Raw genomic sequence first — 17,091 nt, forward strand, 5'->3', positions numbered from 1 at the left:
AGTGGCTATGCATGATGTCTTCGTCTTCCGCAGATCACCCAGCAGGCCCTGTATCCACCAACTGGCTTCTTCTTTTTGGGAGATGGGGGACACCTGTGTCTACAACGTCCTGTTGTCATTATGACACTGTCCCAATGGCCTGTAAAGGCCGAATTATAGTCCTGCGACTGCAACCGCGGAAGGCCACGCAGCTGCATCGACGGACTCGTTTTGGTTTATGCTTCACCAACGTGTTGCGCGTGTTGCAACGCAATTCACCGCCAGAACCCTAGGCGGAGTAACATTTTTTTTCAAAGACAAAACACACAAAGAAGAGACGTCTTCTTCTTCGTCGACTGTTTATTTACATCGCCACTCCGGCTCCTCATAGCCTATTTCTGGCGGACAAATCAGCCAGTCAGTGACGGGTTATACAAGTGGTCATACTTTCGGATCTCTTCTGCCAAGTGCTCATCTATTTGGTCCATATTCGTTCTTCTAAATCTTCCGTGATTTCCACGTATTGTGGGGCATGAAACCGGAAACTAGACTCCGGACGGGATGTAGTAAGCAGACCAATCACAAGCCTTGCGGGCTGCGTGAGGCTCGCGTCGCTTTGTCGTGTAGTTAGAAAAATTGGCGGACGCACGCAAGCCCGCAGAGGGGACGAAAGGGGCGTGTTGCGTGTCTTGCGTGCGTGCGTGCAACCAGACTATAATTCGGCCTTAAGTGACAATACTTAATAATCTTTGTCTCATCACTTAAACACACAGTAAAATGTTACTTTGGTGACTATGTTACACTACGTACATACATTTACTACACAACTCTGTTATCAACAGGCCAAGTTAAAGACACAAAGCCAGAACTAGAAACTTTATTGAGCACAGCGTTTGCCTCTTCAAAACAAGATGGCCGTCCATCTTCTTGATGGGCCTTGAGGTTCAGCCTCTTTTCACCAAGAAGGTGATTGATGCCTGATGTGTCCTCCACAACATTTGTGGCAGCAGGTAACATCCTGGAAGAGGAGGAGGAAGATCCGGACCCAGACTAGAGCAAGGATGACACCGGCGCTGCAGACTTTGGGACTGCCTGCTTGTCCCAGTGAACATGATAACAATAAACCTATCCCGATTTAGAGATGTGAATTGGAATTTTTTAATTATGTAAAACATTTAGTTTAGTTTGTGTTGTATATGCCAATTTAAATCTTACTGCATGACTGTAAATAACTATAAAATAGAGTTTTTGTCCTGTATTTTACAGCGCCGTCATCACTGACAGGCAAAGTGATGACGGCGCCCTTGAAAGTCCTGCAAGTGGATCACATTGTCATGACCAAAGTCATGTGCAGCACAATAACTGCATCTTTAGTGGGGACATCCCGGAGGATCCACTACCTGGGCAAAGGGATGAGGATGGAGGTCAACATTACAAGAACAGACTGGCAGCACAAGTGGCAACCCCATATCAGTGTCCCTCACCTCTGCAACATGATTATTACATTTTCTAAAGATAGATTTTACTTTCAGTTGATTTTGGTTTAGTTATAAGTTGATGAGCTGAATTATGTTAAAAAAAAATTAAATTAGAAAATAAGTGATGAATGGAAACATTATGAGAATAAATATTATATATCAAGCCGACAAAACGATGATTGGATAATTATTAACCTGACGCACACGAATAAGAAAAAGTTAATTTCCTTGTTACCAGCCGGTTACACATGAAATTCATGTTTTCATAGAAAAGATTAAAACAGTACAAATGGTGGTGTTGGAGTATTAACATGCACAAAAATAAATAAACACTCAAATCAGTTGTTCAACTTGGATTTATTTACTTATATATTTCTTATATAACCCTAACCCTAACAAAACTTCACCTTCAAGTTTTCCAAACTAAAAAAGTTATAGAAAGCAAAGATAAAACCAGCTGTGAGTAAAACACAGGTTCAAACCAAGTAAACTGACATTTGTTCCACTGTTTGTTTTATCATGTAATTCAGACATGAAACACGTAAAGACACAGATATGATTTGCCGACATCACACCAGTGAACTACATTTTGTCGACGTGGCTGTGATGTTAGCTTACAGCTTTCTACTTTGACACAGAGCAACATTACTCCCACACAACACGCTGTCATGCTGTGAATGGAAGTTGCACTTTGATCTGTAATTAAAATAAATGCTAAATTGTTAATTAATCATCGAGCTGTGAAGAATCTTGAAGCAAAGAGGCAGAAACTGAAGGTGCAGGTGAATTTGCGACCTCAAAATGAGCGTTTGCACTTAAAAGTGTAACTTGAGGCTTTGTGAGGGCGTTGGTGATGACCTGGTGGGCAGCCGACGGATGAGGTTGGAACTTTTGTGGGGGGGTTGAAGTGTTTTTCCTTCCAGGCTGCGTCTTCATTCTGAAACACAGCGCTCTGCTACAGCTTGTTCTAGCGTCCACACGGGTCACAAGTTATAGAGACGTTAAAACAGGTAAGTTTGGAAACACTGTCGGTCCCGTTTCAGTTTGAAAACTCCGGTGCTGCATGTTCATCTGGACAGACAGAAACCGAGATGTTTGGAAACGATAACGTAGATGGTCAAAACCTCTTTTCTCTCTGATTCGTCAGGCTCCTGTCACATGACCTCCTTCATGCAGAAAACCACCTGCCTTAGCGTTCAACATTTCTGCTTTTCGTTCGTAGCTGAGCTCTTTTTTGCAACTGACAACAAATGCTTCCTGTTTACAGAGGCACATGCATGTGTACGTGCATGGTCAGGTGATACATGTTCACATGTTGGACGAGGATTAAAATGATATGGAGCCAAAACCCTTCTAGACAGAGATGGTTTCGGTTTAAATGAAAATGCAGAAGTTTGGCAGACGCCTCAGTCGCAGTGTGAGCGGAGTCTTGGTCTTGGTTGGCATCAGAATAGTTCTCCTCCTGGTCGTTGTTGGAGTCCATGTCAGGGTCTTGGTCCTTCATTTGAATCCAGCACCTGATCTTCATCTCTGTCCACTTAACCCATGACCTCTGCTTGTTTTCTCATGTCTATCAGATACTGGACTCGTTTCTTCCAGCCCGACCTGGTCTCAACTTCCTCTCCTTCTATGAGCATGTCTCTGGAGTGGACAGAGGGTTTGGCCTCAGTGCGATCTCTTTAAGTCTGTTTAGACACTTGGTAGAGTCACCCATCACTTTCACCACCTCAGTCTTCACATCTTCATACTCAGCCTTCAGTCTGTCAATCAGTGCCTTCACAGCCATCTTGGTGGCTGTCAGGGACTTTTCTTTCTTCTCTTTTAACGTTATCATTTCCGTGACTTCCTTATACTCCCATCGGTTTCGGCTGATCTCTGCCTTGTGTTCTTCCAGTTGTGAAGCCGTCTCTTTTAACTCCTCCTCCAGCTTGTTTAACCGAATTTTAACCTGCTTCTGCAAACTCTGAACTGAGATCTCCAGCTGCTGTCTTTCTCTGAGGACGTCCTTTGTCATCGACAAGCTTTTGGTCGTCACTACATTCAAAGCAGTGAAAAACTTCATCATGCTTTTTATCCCCATGTTCCAAAACATCTCATCGAAGTCTCCCTCGTCATCTTCCCCACTCACGCCCTCTGCTGCACACGATTTGTTTTGGGCAAACAACGCTGAGTTATTGAACTTGAAGTGAACCGGCAGTCCTTCTTTTGTTTTCGGACCCGGGACATCCGCAGTGTTGATCGCCTCCAGAACTGGTGGATGTTGGCAAAAGTCTGCAAATGTCACCAGAATCTGGATGTTTTCTCCCACGTCTTTGCCGAAGATGGAGAGCACTGAGTCAAACACGTATTTCTGTGTTGATGTGAGTCGTGCAGAAGCCTGAGCTACGAAACACACAGCATCGATTTCACTGACACCAAACTTAGCAGAGAAGAGATCACGAAGCTGCTCTACGATCAACTTGTCCTTCTCGATACCTCCCGTATCTCCAAAGCCTGGAGTGTCAACAATAGTGAGCGAGTTCTGAATTTTAAAGCCGTCCCGACGGTTGAGTTTGTATGTCGTGACTTCAGTAGTCTGGCTGTGAGCTTGTGAGGTGGACTTACCCTCATCTACTATCTTGAACCGATAGGGGTCATTCCACTCAACACCGAGAATGTAATTAATCATCCCGTTAATAAGAGTTGATTTGCCAGCACCAGTTGCTCCGAGAACAATTATGGTGCGATTAGGTTCAGGGGACTCTTTGCCGAAGCAGAAACGTTTGCACCTGTTCACAGTGATGTCCTCCTCTTGCAGGGGGATTTTATAAACAGGGATAGACCCTGACTGAGGTTCCAGCAGTGTGCTTTCATCTCTAATGGCGTCCGCTAGTCGCTGAGAGCGTTTTGGCGTCTCTAGAATGCAGACATTCACAGAGATGCTTTTCTTGCTTGTCCCAGCTCCACCACAGTCACATCCGACCCTGACAACATACTCTGTCTCTGACTGAAGCTCTGATATGATCACCTTTTCAGCTTCTGACATTGTTTGGTTCCACTGGAGATCTTCTCCTTTCCCCACTTTGTCTGCTTGGGCGTATTCCACGATGTAGCTCAGAACGTGGACATCTTGTCCAAGCTCAGCAGGTCTCTGCCAGCTAACGGTTATCTCACGTGAGTTTGGTTCAACTCGAGGTTTTCCAGGAGGGCTGCAGGGCAGAGTTCTAATGGTTCCACTGACCTCGTTGACTGGTCCAACACCTACTGAGGTGACAGCTCTGCATCTGAACACATACTCTGTGTTAGGACTCAGGTCGCTCGCTGTGACGTCTCCATCCTTTGACACCGTCTTCTGTTGCCATCCATCCTCTCCATGGACACAGTACTCAACAGAGTAGGACGTGACGTTCTCGGCTCCAAATCTGGGTGGAGAGATCTTCAGGGTCACACTGTTGTGATTTATGTCACTTGCTTTCACACTTTCAGGCTTTGAAGGTGGTTCAAAGTTCTCACTGAGAGAAGAGCCTTCTTCATAATGGTAGATGCTTGTACCTTTTTGTGTCTCATTTGTCAAACCCACTATGAGGAACTTTATGTTCATGTTCTCCTTGTTGGCCTCTGCAAAATTACCGAAAAGCTTTGCTTTTTTCCTCATTTCATCAGGAACTTTGTCTGAAAGGTACCACTGCTCCTTCTCTACATCATAGGTATGTGTTTCTTGAGGGTCGTCAGGTGTTGTGGTTCCCTTTAAGTGTTTTGATAAAGCTGAGAGGTACGACTCAGCATTTCCCAGTGAGGTGAAAACAAAACACAAGACCTGCTCTGCACTGAGAATCTCCTCATGTAGACCATTCAGCGATGAGATGGTCTTTGTGTTTTTCATCATCTTGGTGAAAGTATTTAAAATGGAGATTTCTCTCTCTTTACAGTCCATCCACTCAGTCAGGTTTTTGCTGTTGAACGGAGATGAATGTCTCTTCTCCAGTATCTCTGCAAGCACAGCCTCCTCCTCGCCTCCTCCTCGTATAGATGGAAGTTTCACTGATAAAGTTCGTTGGAATTCTAGTTTGGACACAGAGCACATTTCTTTAAAACTTTTAAGTTTTTTGCCAATCTGAGGAAACTGCTGTGCTGTTGCTGTTATCATGGCATCATTGCACCTCATTTCCAGCTCACTGAAGTCCTCCAGGACTGTCTGTGATTCCTGAACTAATCCTATACTTATCTGACGAACAAGTTGAGCAGCAGAAGAATCTAAACTTGTCAATGGCAACAGCCAGACTTTCACTGGAATTGCTTTTCCTCCATCGGATCCCAATAGTTTGGGCAGTTTTTGATAGACCTGTATGGCATCCTGAAAGGACACAGGATTCTCTTCAAGAGAAAAGTCTCCGTGGAACTTGCAAGAAAACTTCTCAACATTTGCCTTATCTTTCTCTTCCATGTTCAGGGAACCTTCCCCATCTATTGAGATGCGTGGGATCTTCTTGATCATCACTTTCAAGTTGCCTTGAACGTCCTGATGATCTTCTCTTTCTGACATCTCACGATCAAACACAAAGAAGGCTCTTGCTCCATAAAGAATACCTGTGACTACATGTGTTGCTATTCCTTTCTCAAAAACATACGGATGTTTCATGTTGCCAATTGCGAGATGGTCCATGGACAGTTCCTGGAACTTAGTGGTAGTTTCATACTTCAGTGTTACTCTGGCCTGATTTCTGGATTTCTTTTGATCATTCAGGTATTTGGCCGATCCCTCCACCTCAACCATTCCACATAAGAAACTTGCTTTCAGAGAAGCTTCAACCTTTAGTGCTGAAGATTTATCCTCAATCGATTCAGATGCAACTATCTCAAAATCATTAGAGTTCTGGGGTCTTTCTCCAATATGTTTTTTCAGGTCATCGCGGTCCCACAATGTCATACCTACAAAAAGAAGCAAAAATCAAGTTGAGCTTCCAGAATCATCCAGAATGTGTTTCACTCAATTTAAAGGGAGATACTCAGCATCTCTGGTTTATTAAGTAGCCATTAGGTGTAAACAAAATTATGAACCCAGGGGAAGGAGGACATTTTCTGACATCAATCATTCATGAGAAACTCAGAAAGTCTGAGATTTAAGTCACAAATCTTGAACACCTGAATTTTGTTCTGGACTTTCTCTGGAGTTTGTCTTTCGCACATTAACAACTCAGCAGGAGATTCTCCGCTCACACTTGTTCACAACAAGAACAAATCCTCAGGAGGATTTAGGTAAGAGATGAGGCCGCCGGCAGAGACAGACATGTGCGGCGCTGCATTTGTTCTTTAACTTTTTGCTGGTGGTGATTCCTGCAGAGGATCCTCTGGACTTTCTGCTGACTTTATTCCAGGGGCCAGTTGGAGAAAGAGCACAGAAGCTCCAGAGGCTGTCACTCGCACAGTTGCATGTATGAATGCTGCTTTAGAGACTTCACGCAGATGCTGTGATATGCATCTGTCCACTGAGTTGTAGCAGATGCACAAAATCTCGAAAGAGTTTTTTTCATAATATCAGAGAAATGTTTAATTCTTATTAATTTATGACATTAATGTTGAATGATGTTCACTATTGTGTAGTTGTATCTCTATCTATAAAAACCTGTGTATTTCATTGGTACCTGGTTTATACAGCAAAAAAAAGTGACATAATAAATATTAACCTGTTCAACTGTTAATTATAATTTCTGTGTTTTGCTGAAGCATGAACCGGCGAGCTGAATTGCTTTCATGATTTTTTCTATGGATCATTAATAAAAGTGGTGGACAAACTTTAATATCTTGTGTATTCGTCGTGTATCGTATCTTTACATGCGAGTCCTCACCAGGCACTAGTAAATCTCTGCGACAGTCGTACAGCATCCCCAGGGAGAAAGGCCGGCCGAGCGCCGCCACCGCCATCGACCCGCTGAAGTCCATCGCTCAGCCTGAACCGGACAAAACAGCAAGTGAGTTCACTTCTCTGACGCGACCTCATTCAGGTTTGATATGTTTATATGTTTATAAAACCTCCAGCTAGTCCTCTCTGCTACAGACTGACAACTGCAACCTCAGATGGAGGTCCTTCATCAGAGCACATTCTTATGCAGATGATAAACAATTATATGTTCTCATCAATCACACAGAGTTTGGCTTCACTCATGACTGTTTGATGAGGGAAAGTCTCAGGTCATCATATTCAACAGGTGACACTAATGGAAAATGTCCCAGAACTAGAGGAAGAATTACATCAAATCTACATTTTGTAAACCAAATGTTTTACTTATTCTTCTTTTAATGTATTTTAAATATATTTCAATGAACAAATTGCAGCATCTCTTTCTGCTGATGACTAAAGAAAAATGATCTGTTTAAAAATAACTTTGAACGTTGTCATTTTCTGGCATTTTGATGACGAGGAATCATTTTCTGAACAATACAAACTTTACATTGTCTTTGTTATTAACACACACACACACAACCCCCCCCACCCCACCCCCCCCCCCACACACACACACACACACTCACCCCCAAACACAAACACACCAAAAGACTCCACACACACAGAGACACCCCCCCACACACACACATAAACACCACACCAGTGTTGTGCATGAACGCGTTCAAAAGAACGCGTTCATTGAACACGTTCATTTTTATGAGAACGATGAACTGAATGCAACTTAATGACAAATAATGAATTTGAATGGTGAACACGTTCATATTATCTGAGGTCTAGCTAAAACGTTACGGAATGTTTTCCTTATACTGAGGGGATACGCTGTGTAACCGGTGGGGCAAGGAGGCATAACAGGTTGGGCGCGCTACCGGGAGGGGGAAATGCGAGGATGAACACACACGCGAGGATGAACACACACACACACAAATTGGGTGAGGTCTTCAGTCTGACAGGATGGTTGTTGGCAGAAACTATTTCCTCTGAATCTGCCTGAAGCTGATAGACACAAACATGCACATGTACAGTAACTCACATGTACAATAAAGTTTCCTGACTGTTCCCTCGTGTTCAGAACAATGTTTCTGGCTCATGTTGTGTGGACTCTGAACTTTGGATTAAACTCAGTCTCTAAACTTCCTGCTCATATTCTCACTTCCTGTTGTCTCCGAGCAGCTGGTTGAAACCAGTTCACTGCTGAAGGTGAAGTGAGTTCACAAGTTACTCAAGCTACTTAAGTTACTCTTTAACTACTAGCTGGTGCTGAGCTGTTGCTTGATGTTGACTGTGAGGATCAACACTTTCAGCTGGAACACACAGTGTGTGTGTGTGTGTGTGTGTGTGTGTGTGTGTGTGTGTGTGTGTGTGTGTGTGTGTGAGTATGTGTGTGTGTGTGTGTGTGTGTGTGTGTGTGTGTGTGTGTGTGTGTGTGTGTGTGTACTCATCTGTGCACTGACCTGATCAAATGTCTGTTTGATTGTTGCCTGCTGTTTTTAAAATATGAGTAGATTAAACACTAAAAAACACACAGAACAACTGATTAGAACATTTAGAAGATTGTTAAACAATAAACAATAAGAATGAACCATACGACACAATATTCAGCAGCATCACGTCGCCACAGACACACACTTATAATTATTATAATAATTCAGAGAGAAACAGCTCAGAGCTCAGAAACTTACCGCTGGTAAGGAAAAGAGGGAGAATGTGACTGCACCCTGCTGACACACACACACACACAAATGGGTGCGGCTTCACTTGGTTTGGGAATGTAGAGACAATCCAGAGAACTTTCTGTTTTAAACTACTTTCAGTTTGTATATGAGCACAGAGGCGAGGTCTTTACTGGAAGTCACACCATTTCCCAGAAACCTGAAAAATCAAAAGTGAAATTAAATCTCACACGACTCTGATAAATACTGCAAAGTACTGGATAGAAAGTTATGGATAAATAACTATGCAAACGAAAAAGTTAAAGAAAGTAAATAACGGCTTTAAAATTCCAAACTGTGATTCATTCCAATATCAGATTATATTTAAATTTACAGTCAGTATCTCTACGTCTGATCAAAAGATAGAAACCAATTTACAACAAGACATAAACATTCCTTCGATCTTTGAACACTGACACTGCAGGAGTGGAGTTGTTTGTTTACGGCTCAGCATCAAAGATTTCATGGTCCAGAACATCGTGTTTTAATGGTGTGTAATCAAACTTTGACACCACGCCACGATCTCACCCTGTGATGAAAAATCGATCTTTTAATAACTTTTTATCTCCACCTGTGTATCGATTTTTGTGAAGATCGGTCAATGTGACCACGTTCCGGGGGTCTCGGGGGGCACCATAGAGCCATTTTGCGACGCCTATTGAAAATTCCTCCAGAATACATACATTTTCTCCACTTTCTAACTCTCTGCAAATTTTTGTAAGAATTTGAGCATGTTAAAGCCCTCAAAAAGCCAATTCATTTGCCTGAATAATAATAATAATAATAATCATTACAATTTCAATAGGGCCTCCCACTGTCAGTGCTCGGGCCCTAATAATACAACGTCTGAAACAACACAGGAAACTAAGACTTTTAAATGTGGTCTTTTAAACATTAGATCACTGTCAACTAAGGCTATTTTAGTTAATGAACTAGTCTCCGATTACAACATAGATTTATTGTCCCTCACTGAGACGTGGCTGCATCCTGATGAATATGTCAGTCTAAATGAATCTACTCCCCCCAGTCATATAAATTCCCACGTTCCCAGAGAATTCGGGCGAGGAGGCGGTGTTGCTGCTATTTTTAACTCCAGTCTATCAATTAATCCTAAACCTAAACTCAGCTACAAATCATTTGAATGTCTTCTTCTTAGTCTTCCACGCCAATCCAGGAAACACCAACAGCCAATCATATTTGCTGTAGTTTACCGTGCTCCGGGGGCTTATACCAAATTTTTAACGGAATTCCCTGAGTTTTTATCAAACCTAGTCCTAAAGACCGATTTAATTATTATTGTTCGTGACTTTAATATTCATGTTGACAATAATAAAGATAGCCTTAGCGTAGCATTTATTTCGATACTAGACTCAATTCTTTTCAGTCAGTGTGTACACCAACCTACTAATTGTTGTAATCACACACTTGACCTTGTATTATCGTACAGTGTCGGAATTGAACATTTAACAGTACTTTTGCGCATCCAATACTGTCAGACCATAATTTAATAACCTTCGATTTTTCATTACCTGAATATATGCCACTAATTAAAAACTCATTTTCTAGATGTCTACCTGATAGTGCTGTAGCTAAATTTAAGGAAATAATTCCGACTACATTCCAACCCGTATTATCCGTAGATATAGACAACAAATTCTTTAAAAACCCGAGCTCCATTGAGATTGACCACCTCGTCGATAGCTCTGCAGACTCATTACGATTAACATCAGACTAAATAACGCCTCTAAAAAAGAAAAATGTCAAACATAGTAAATTAGCTCTGTGGCATAATTCCAAGACACATGAGTTGAAACAAATATCAAGAAAACTAGAAAGGAAGTGGTGCTCCAGCAACCATGTTGAAAATCTCCTAGACTGTAGTGTTAAAGAATATAAAAAGGCGCTCCACAAAGCAAGAGCTGCCTACTATTCAAAACTAATAGAAGAGAATAGAAACAACCCCAGGTTTCTCTTCAGCACTGTAGCCAGGCTGACAGAGAGTCACACCTCCACCGAACCCAGTATTCCTCCATCCCTAAATAGCAATATCTTTATGACCTTTTTCAATGATAAAATTCTAACTATTAGAAATAAAATCAAACATCTCCTGCCCTCAATTGGCCCTAATACCCTCCCAACAACAGAGATCTCAGAAACGGCTGAGAATCCTACCCATTATTTAGACAGTTTCTCCCTGATCACCTGTGATCAGTTTACCAAAATAATCTCAGGTTCTAAACCAACAACCTGTATCTTAGATCCGATTCCGACAAAATTACTTAAAGAAATTCTGCACCTAATTGATAGTTTGTTACTTAAAACAATCAATCTTTCATTATCACAGTCTTCTAAAATAGCTGTAATCAAACCCCTTCTCAAAAAACCCACCCTAGACCCAGAGGTTTTAGACAATTACAGACCAATATCTAATCTCCCCTTCATGTCTTAGAAAAAGTTGTAGCCAATCAGCTGTGTGAATTTCTCCAGGAAAAAAATATATATGAAGACTCTCAGTCTGGGTTCTGTGGAAAATGTGCGCGAAAATATCTATAAAGTGCACTGCACGGTGTGCCGGCGCACTTTTTCTGTAGTTCATGGTGGGCTGACTGACCTTAAACAACATGCTTCCAGTGGAGGGCGAAGCATAAAGGACAACAAAACTAGGGGAACAGGGTTTTGTTGTCCTAGTTCTGTTGTCCAGCAGGCAACGCCAGAGGCAGGTATGGTATGTAAAGGACGATTATTTATTTTTTTATAATAATTTTGTTTATTATTAAAGTGAATTGCTGGATCCAAATTTGTTCTCCATGTGTTCATGTCACTCAAAAATATGCATCTAATTCAATTCAGGATCAAATCGTTGAAAAATCGTTTTCAATCACAAAAAAAATAGCTAAAACATTCACCAAGCCAGGAAGGTTGAAGGCAGTCGGGTCGGCCGGCCCTGCCAATGAGGTGTCCCTTATTTACATGGAGTTGGCAACCCTACCACAGACTCAGGTTGTGTTCACTGACAAGGGAATAGCCTGTTAGCCTGTTAGCTCAGGTGAAGCCGAGCAGTCAACAGGTTAGGAGCTGGAGTCGCTTTTCGCATTATTCGAGTCGAGTTGCTAGACAGATTTCGTGGGGCACATCTGAAAGTGCCCCATCTCCCAATGTTTTACTTTGGCCTGTGTGGTTCACACTCATTGGTGTTTCCATGGCAACAGTCTTAAGCTTGCGCCCTTGCCCTCAGAGCAGAGACAGACGGCAAGAGAGAACCGGTTCACAGATCAAGCACACAGACAGAAACACACACAAATCAAATGACTCCAAAACAAGACTATAATGCTTGTGGGTCAAGTTTATTCACACACATTCACGCTACTTTGCATATAAAATAAAATAAAATATATTTTGCCACAAAGTACAGATGTATTGAGCTTTCTGCACAACAGCGCCATCTGCATCTGGTGGGGCAGTGCCCCACTTGCCTCTAATGTAGAAACGCCACTGTGTAGAAGTATAGGGAGTTCCAAGGTTATTCCGTGCATGATCTTGACTGTCAGTGACACTTTGAGTGGAGTGCATGCAGTGAGGAGTCTGACATGGCGCTGAGGAGACAAACCAACAGGGACTATCATAATCACGTAATGAAGGGGGTATGGCCAGAGAGCACAGTTGTGCATTACAAACACCAGAACACAATGTGCTTGACACACCAAAGCCTATATAGGTCCATGACATCTGGGCAGGACACAGACCAACACAGGAGGCAATGCAGGGGACCAAAATCACAGCATTAGGAGGAGATTTAAATAAAGAGCACAACCTTGTTTTCATAGCTGTATGTTCCTTTAATGAGATTCACACAGATTAAAACAGTCACAATCATACTGACTGCTCTTTTGCTCCCTGTTCTGTTGATCTTGAGAAATATTGCCTCAAAGCTGCATGCGATAATTAATTCTGCTTGGCTCTGAGTCCATGTAGTCAAGTGGTTTTCTTCCACCATTTGCTTAACCTGTGTAGTCCAATTAACTGAAGTGAAACCCAGCCGAATGATTTATATTCTATATGGTATATGCTTCGCCCTCTAAAAGCTGTCATTGTCCCTCAGGATTGCAGAGTAGTGAAAACTGTTTTTCTTGATCTGTGCCCTGCACTATGCTACAATCAGCTCCACACCTACAGCATATAGTGACACACGTGATATGAGATATACTGTATATGTGATTTGATATCTGTTGCCTCTCTTTCTCCGGCAATCTAAGGAGCAAAAGATGAAGATTTTTGCCAAAGTACAATGTTTAATCTGTGGTTTCTGCGTCTTCCCCTCCTTCCAATCTAGCTACATACCTGAACTTTGACCTCCATTGCTGGTCCCCATAATGCTTTGGCCCCGAGCACACAGACAATCCCCTCAATGCCTGCTCCCCATGCCCTTGCACTCCTGCTCGCAAGTCTTCTAGCTCCCTCCATCTCCACTTCCTTCCTAGATGTCCCATTTCCACATCTGGTAATAAGGATGTCAGCAACAATGCTATCATTGCTCCACCACCAATGGTGATCTAGGACCTCCCACATGTCATTAATACAGAAAATATCACACTGCCTCCTGAACCCCGAGCACTTGCCCCTAATATCATGCTGGTTGATATCTACGGTGGTCAGCAGGATAAGCCCCTCCCAGTCAGTCACACTTACCTGCTTTGCACCTGTTCCTGTCGGAGGTAGCGTTGGATCCTGGGAAACGCAAGGTCTCGGTCACTCGGTATTTTCCCTTCCCCAGAGGAAGCTGCGAGCTCAATGATTTATTGAAGTGAAAGGAACTTTGTTAGTCTCACCAACCGCAATGGGTTCTTTGGGGGTCTCGACCACAAGTCTTTCAAGAGTGGCAGACAGGGTGAGGAGAAACACATCATCGAACTGTGAAGCAGCAAGGTCTCCGAGTTCCCAGTTTCCCTGGAAGGAGAGCTGGTTGCCGGCTCACACTCTGTCCCGACTACAGGGTGTGTTTGAGCCATTGACTATCATTCAGTTTTGCACTTTTGACACTTTTCCAATTACAAGTCAGGGTAATATAAGAATGTGTTACTTTGTGGTTCATTATTTACCTGTTGATGTGTGTATTAAACTCAACCCTCCCTGCCCTTTTCTTCACATTGAAGAGTCAAAAATGCCCCCTGTCCTGCTTTTGATTCGACACATCAAGATCAATGTTTCAGTAATTCAGCAGCCTAAAATTTATAATAAAACAAATACAAACAAATAATGCAAGTCTATTGTAAGTCGAAAGGAGAAGAAAATGACTTAATGACCACTCAAAGCATTTTAGTCACTTTTAACCATTCACTTGGACCCTTTGGGTTCAGTGTCTTGCCCGAGGACACTTCAACATGCAGGAGACTGAAAGCAAGATTGTGCAGCTGACAAATCTGTAGAAATGATTTGATGCAACCATGTTCCAATTTGTGGAATCTATAACATGAAACACAGAAGCCATTTTAAGAGAAAAAAACTTTCTAATTTGGTTTTTCAATTAATGTTTGTTTTGATTTATTGTTGTTTCTAATAAAGATGCTCTTGCGTTGTTTATTTATTTTCTCAGACCTGCATTTAATAATCAACAATAAACAACACATTATTCCCTAAACCTTGGTGAGTATATTCAAACATCTTGATGTTTAAGTTAACAGATGAAGGTTCCCGTTCTGTGTTTTGTTGCCTCTGACAACTGAATTTTTCATCTCAAGGATCAATACTGGACTTTATAAGGATATCAGTTATGCTGTCAGCCTTTCAGCAGGCCTAATGAAAGTGGACAAGATGTTAGATAGAGCGTGCAGATTTTAGAGCCATTATGGGTGTTGACTGTCAGCATTCATTTCCAATTCTCAAGTGAATTCCTGCCAATAGCAATGTCTTTAAAGTCTGCAGAGAGTTTTGTTCAGTATAATGCATTGATCTCACCCCTCCCATGATTCACTCTGACACCATTCCTAAAGGTTATTTATAATGCCAAAACCCCAGTGCCTCAGCTTTCATTACATCAGGAGTGATGGGACAGTGCCTCACATTGTGTTCTATAAATAATGAGCCCATATGCCTTGTTGAATTAATAAGTCATGCACCAACTGCCTGTGAAGGTGGGAGTGGGGATTGATATGCCATTTGTTCAGCTGCAGACAGATACATCAGCTGTTCCTTCAGCTAAATCTAAGAGCGTCTTTGGAACCTCTCTACTGTAATAGGGATAACGAAGCCATGTTCTCATTAACATGTATGTGCACCAAAACAAACTCTGGACTCAAGTGCTCGAATCTTAGTCACAGGCTCATGTCAAGTGTCTTTAATATAGAACAAGGTTTGTGAAAACAAATAAAAGAAAGAAGCCTTAGGATAAGATATATAAAAAAAATGTCTTTTGTCATGAGGGTAATGTAACTTGTCCTTGGAAAGTACAACATTTGCTTGACGTAATGGTACTTAGCATACTTTATTTACCATGCTTACATTGAGTCTTCTACCTGAATACACATAATGAGAACATTTTGTTGGTTGAACTCATACAGATAATGACATCTCTATTCACATCTACACCAGAGTAGACAGAACACCCCCAGACTTGAATAAACCTACCATTTGTCCCTGTTGGTTTGATTCACTTGGAATCATTCAACCTCCTGTTCGTGTTCTTGTTCTTTCAATCCCTTTAATAAACTTGGATTCAACAGTAAATTGGACTTTTATCAGTCGTCCACTGTGAAAGTGTTTGTCCTCGTTAGTAACTGCTCCTCTTCCTCTGAGACCACTGTGATACAGCTGACTGGAGTCTCTCCCTTGTTATTAAGTCAATTGTGTATCTGTGATGAAGTTGTGTCTCTGTCTCTAAGGGAAGTAAGTTTAATGTATTGATCTTCTGATTGTGTGAGCACTACTGGTCTGACTGCTTGAGCCTTCGACACAACTGATCCTGTTTGTGTTGTCGAGTTCCCTACTGACACATTTAGTCCAGACATACTCAGATTTTTTTAAGCCTCTCTGCTGAGAATAACTATTTCACTTCCTGCACTTTCACTTAGCTCGGATGCCTTTTTTCAAAGTATCTCAAAGTTACTCAGTAATCAACCCATCTCCTGGAAACTGGAAGCTGGAAGTTACTTCCGATTTTTATTTCAAATTCACCTGAATGCACCATTTAATGGAAGGAATACAAGAGACGACATGCTGAGGAGTCAATACCTAGACTCAGATCACTGACCTAGAAGATGCACAGAATCATTGAAGAAGAAGAAATATTAAATATTTACTATTAACCTCATTTTTGCATCATTTTCAGTCTACCTCTTTTTACACACAAGACAATATTTAACAATAAAACTTTGACAATAAATTCTATCTGAATCCAGACCAAAAGCTTGTTCTAATTTTTTTGTATGTATCATTGTTTGGATTCCTACAATATAAGAGGAAGAATAGTCTGAGACACGTGGTTCAAGCAGCTCTAACCTGATAACATGGGCGTCTAAATGAAAAGCAAGATGTTTTGTGAAGTGCACGTACTGCTCACACCTCCAGTGTGTGCTGGGCATGATGACCTTGGACACTGACATGGTGATTGATGGCACAGAAGATTGAGATGCTGACAAATACTAAAGGCTGCTTCTTACTTAGTTGACATTCTGAAATCATAAAGTACATTTTTTTTGTTGATTGTGCTATCTATAGTGGTATTGTCTTTCAGTGTGTATGTGTGTGTGTGTGTGTTTGTGTGCGTGTGTGTGTGTGTGTCTGTGTGTGTGTGTGTGTGTGTGTGTGTGTGTGTGTGTGTGTGTGTGTGTGTTGAACACAACATTTGTTGGCCCCAGTTTGCCCCTGTACTCGACTAATCACGAGAACACATTGGAGTTTATGACCTATACCGCAGCCAGCCACCAGGGGCGATCAAGATGATTTGGTATCCCTTTTGGCGAGCTGACATATTGTCCATCTGTATATATAC

The 17,091-nt window shown here is 41.9% G+C and overlaps 1 protein-coding gene across 3 annotated transcripts; it reads right to left on the minus strand.

Moving 5' to 3' along the window:
- Nucleotides 1-1,795: 1,795 nt before the first annotated feature.
- On the minus strand, nt 1,796-9,169 carry LOC128451206 (uncharacterized). Of its 3 annotated transcripts, XM_053435003.1 has the most exons (4): nt 9,078-9,169; nt 8,850-8,908; nt 7,283-7,384; nt 1,796-6,365 (listed from the first exon to the last, which is right to left on the minus strand). In XM_053435003.1, the coding sequence occupies exons 3-4, from the start codon at nt 7,374-7,376 to the stop codon at nt 3,085-3,087; spliced, it is 3,375 nt and encodes a 1,124-aa protein (XP_053290978.1). In that variant the 5' UTR covers nt 7,377-7,384; nt 8,850-8,908; nt 9,078-9,169; the 3' UTR covers nt 1,796-3,084. The 3 variants fall into 3 exon arrangements, with proteins under 3 accessions (XP_053290978.1, XP_053290979.1, XP_053290980.1); XM_053435004.1 differs by lacking the exon at nt 8,850-8,908 and having other exon boundaries at nt 9,078-9,121; XM_053435005.1 differs by lacking the exons at nt 8,850-8,908; nt 9,078-9,169 and adding an exon at nt 8,429-8,452.
- Between the last annotated feature and the right edge of the window lie 7,922 nt (nt 9,170-17,091).

Source organism: Pleuronectes platessa, chromosome 11, assembly GCF_947347685.1.
Source record: "Pleuronectes platessa chromosome 11, fPlePla1.1, whole genome shotgun sequence".
In the NCBI taxonomy this organism is placed as follows: domain Eukaryota; kingdom Metazoa; phylum Chordata; class Actinopteri; order Pleuronectiformes; family Pleuronectidae; genus Pleuronectes; species Pleuronectes platessa.

Coding starts and splice junctions, on each gene's coding strand:
- LOC128451206 (XM_053435003.1), bottom strand. CDS start 7,376: ATGGACTTCAGCGGGTCGATGGCGGTGGCGGCGCTCGGCCGGCCTTTC. Junction 6,366..7,282: donor CAGAGATTTACTAGTGCCTG/GTGAGGACTCGC, acceptor TTCTTTTTGTAG/GTATGACATTGTGGGACCGC.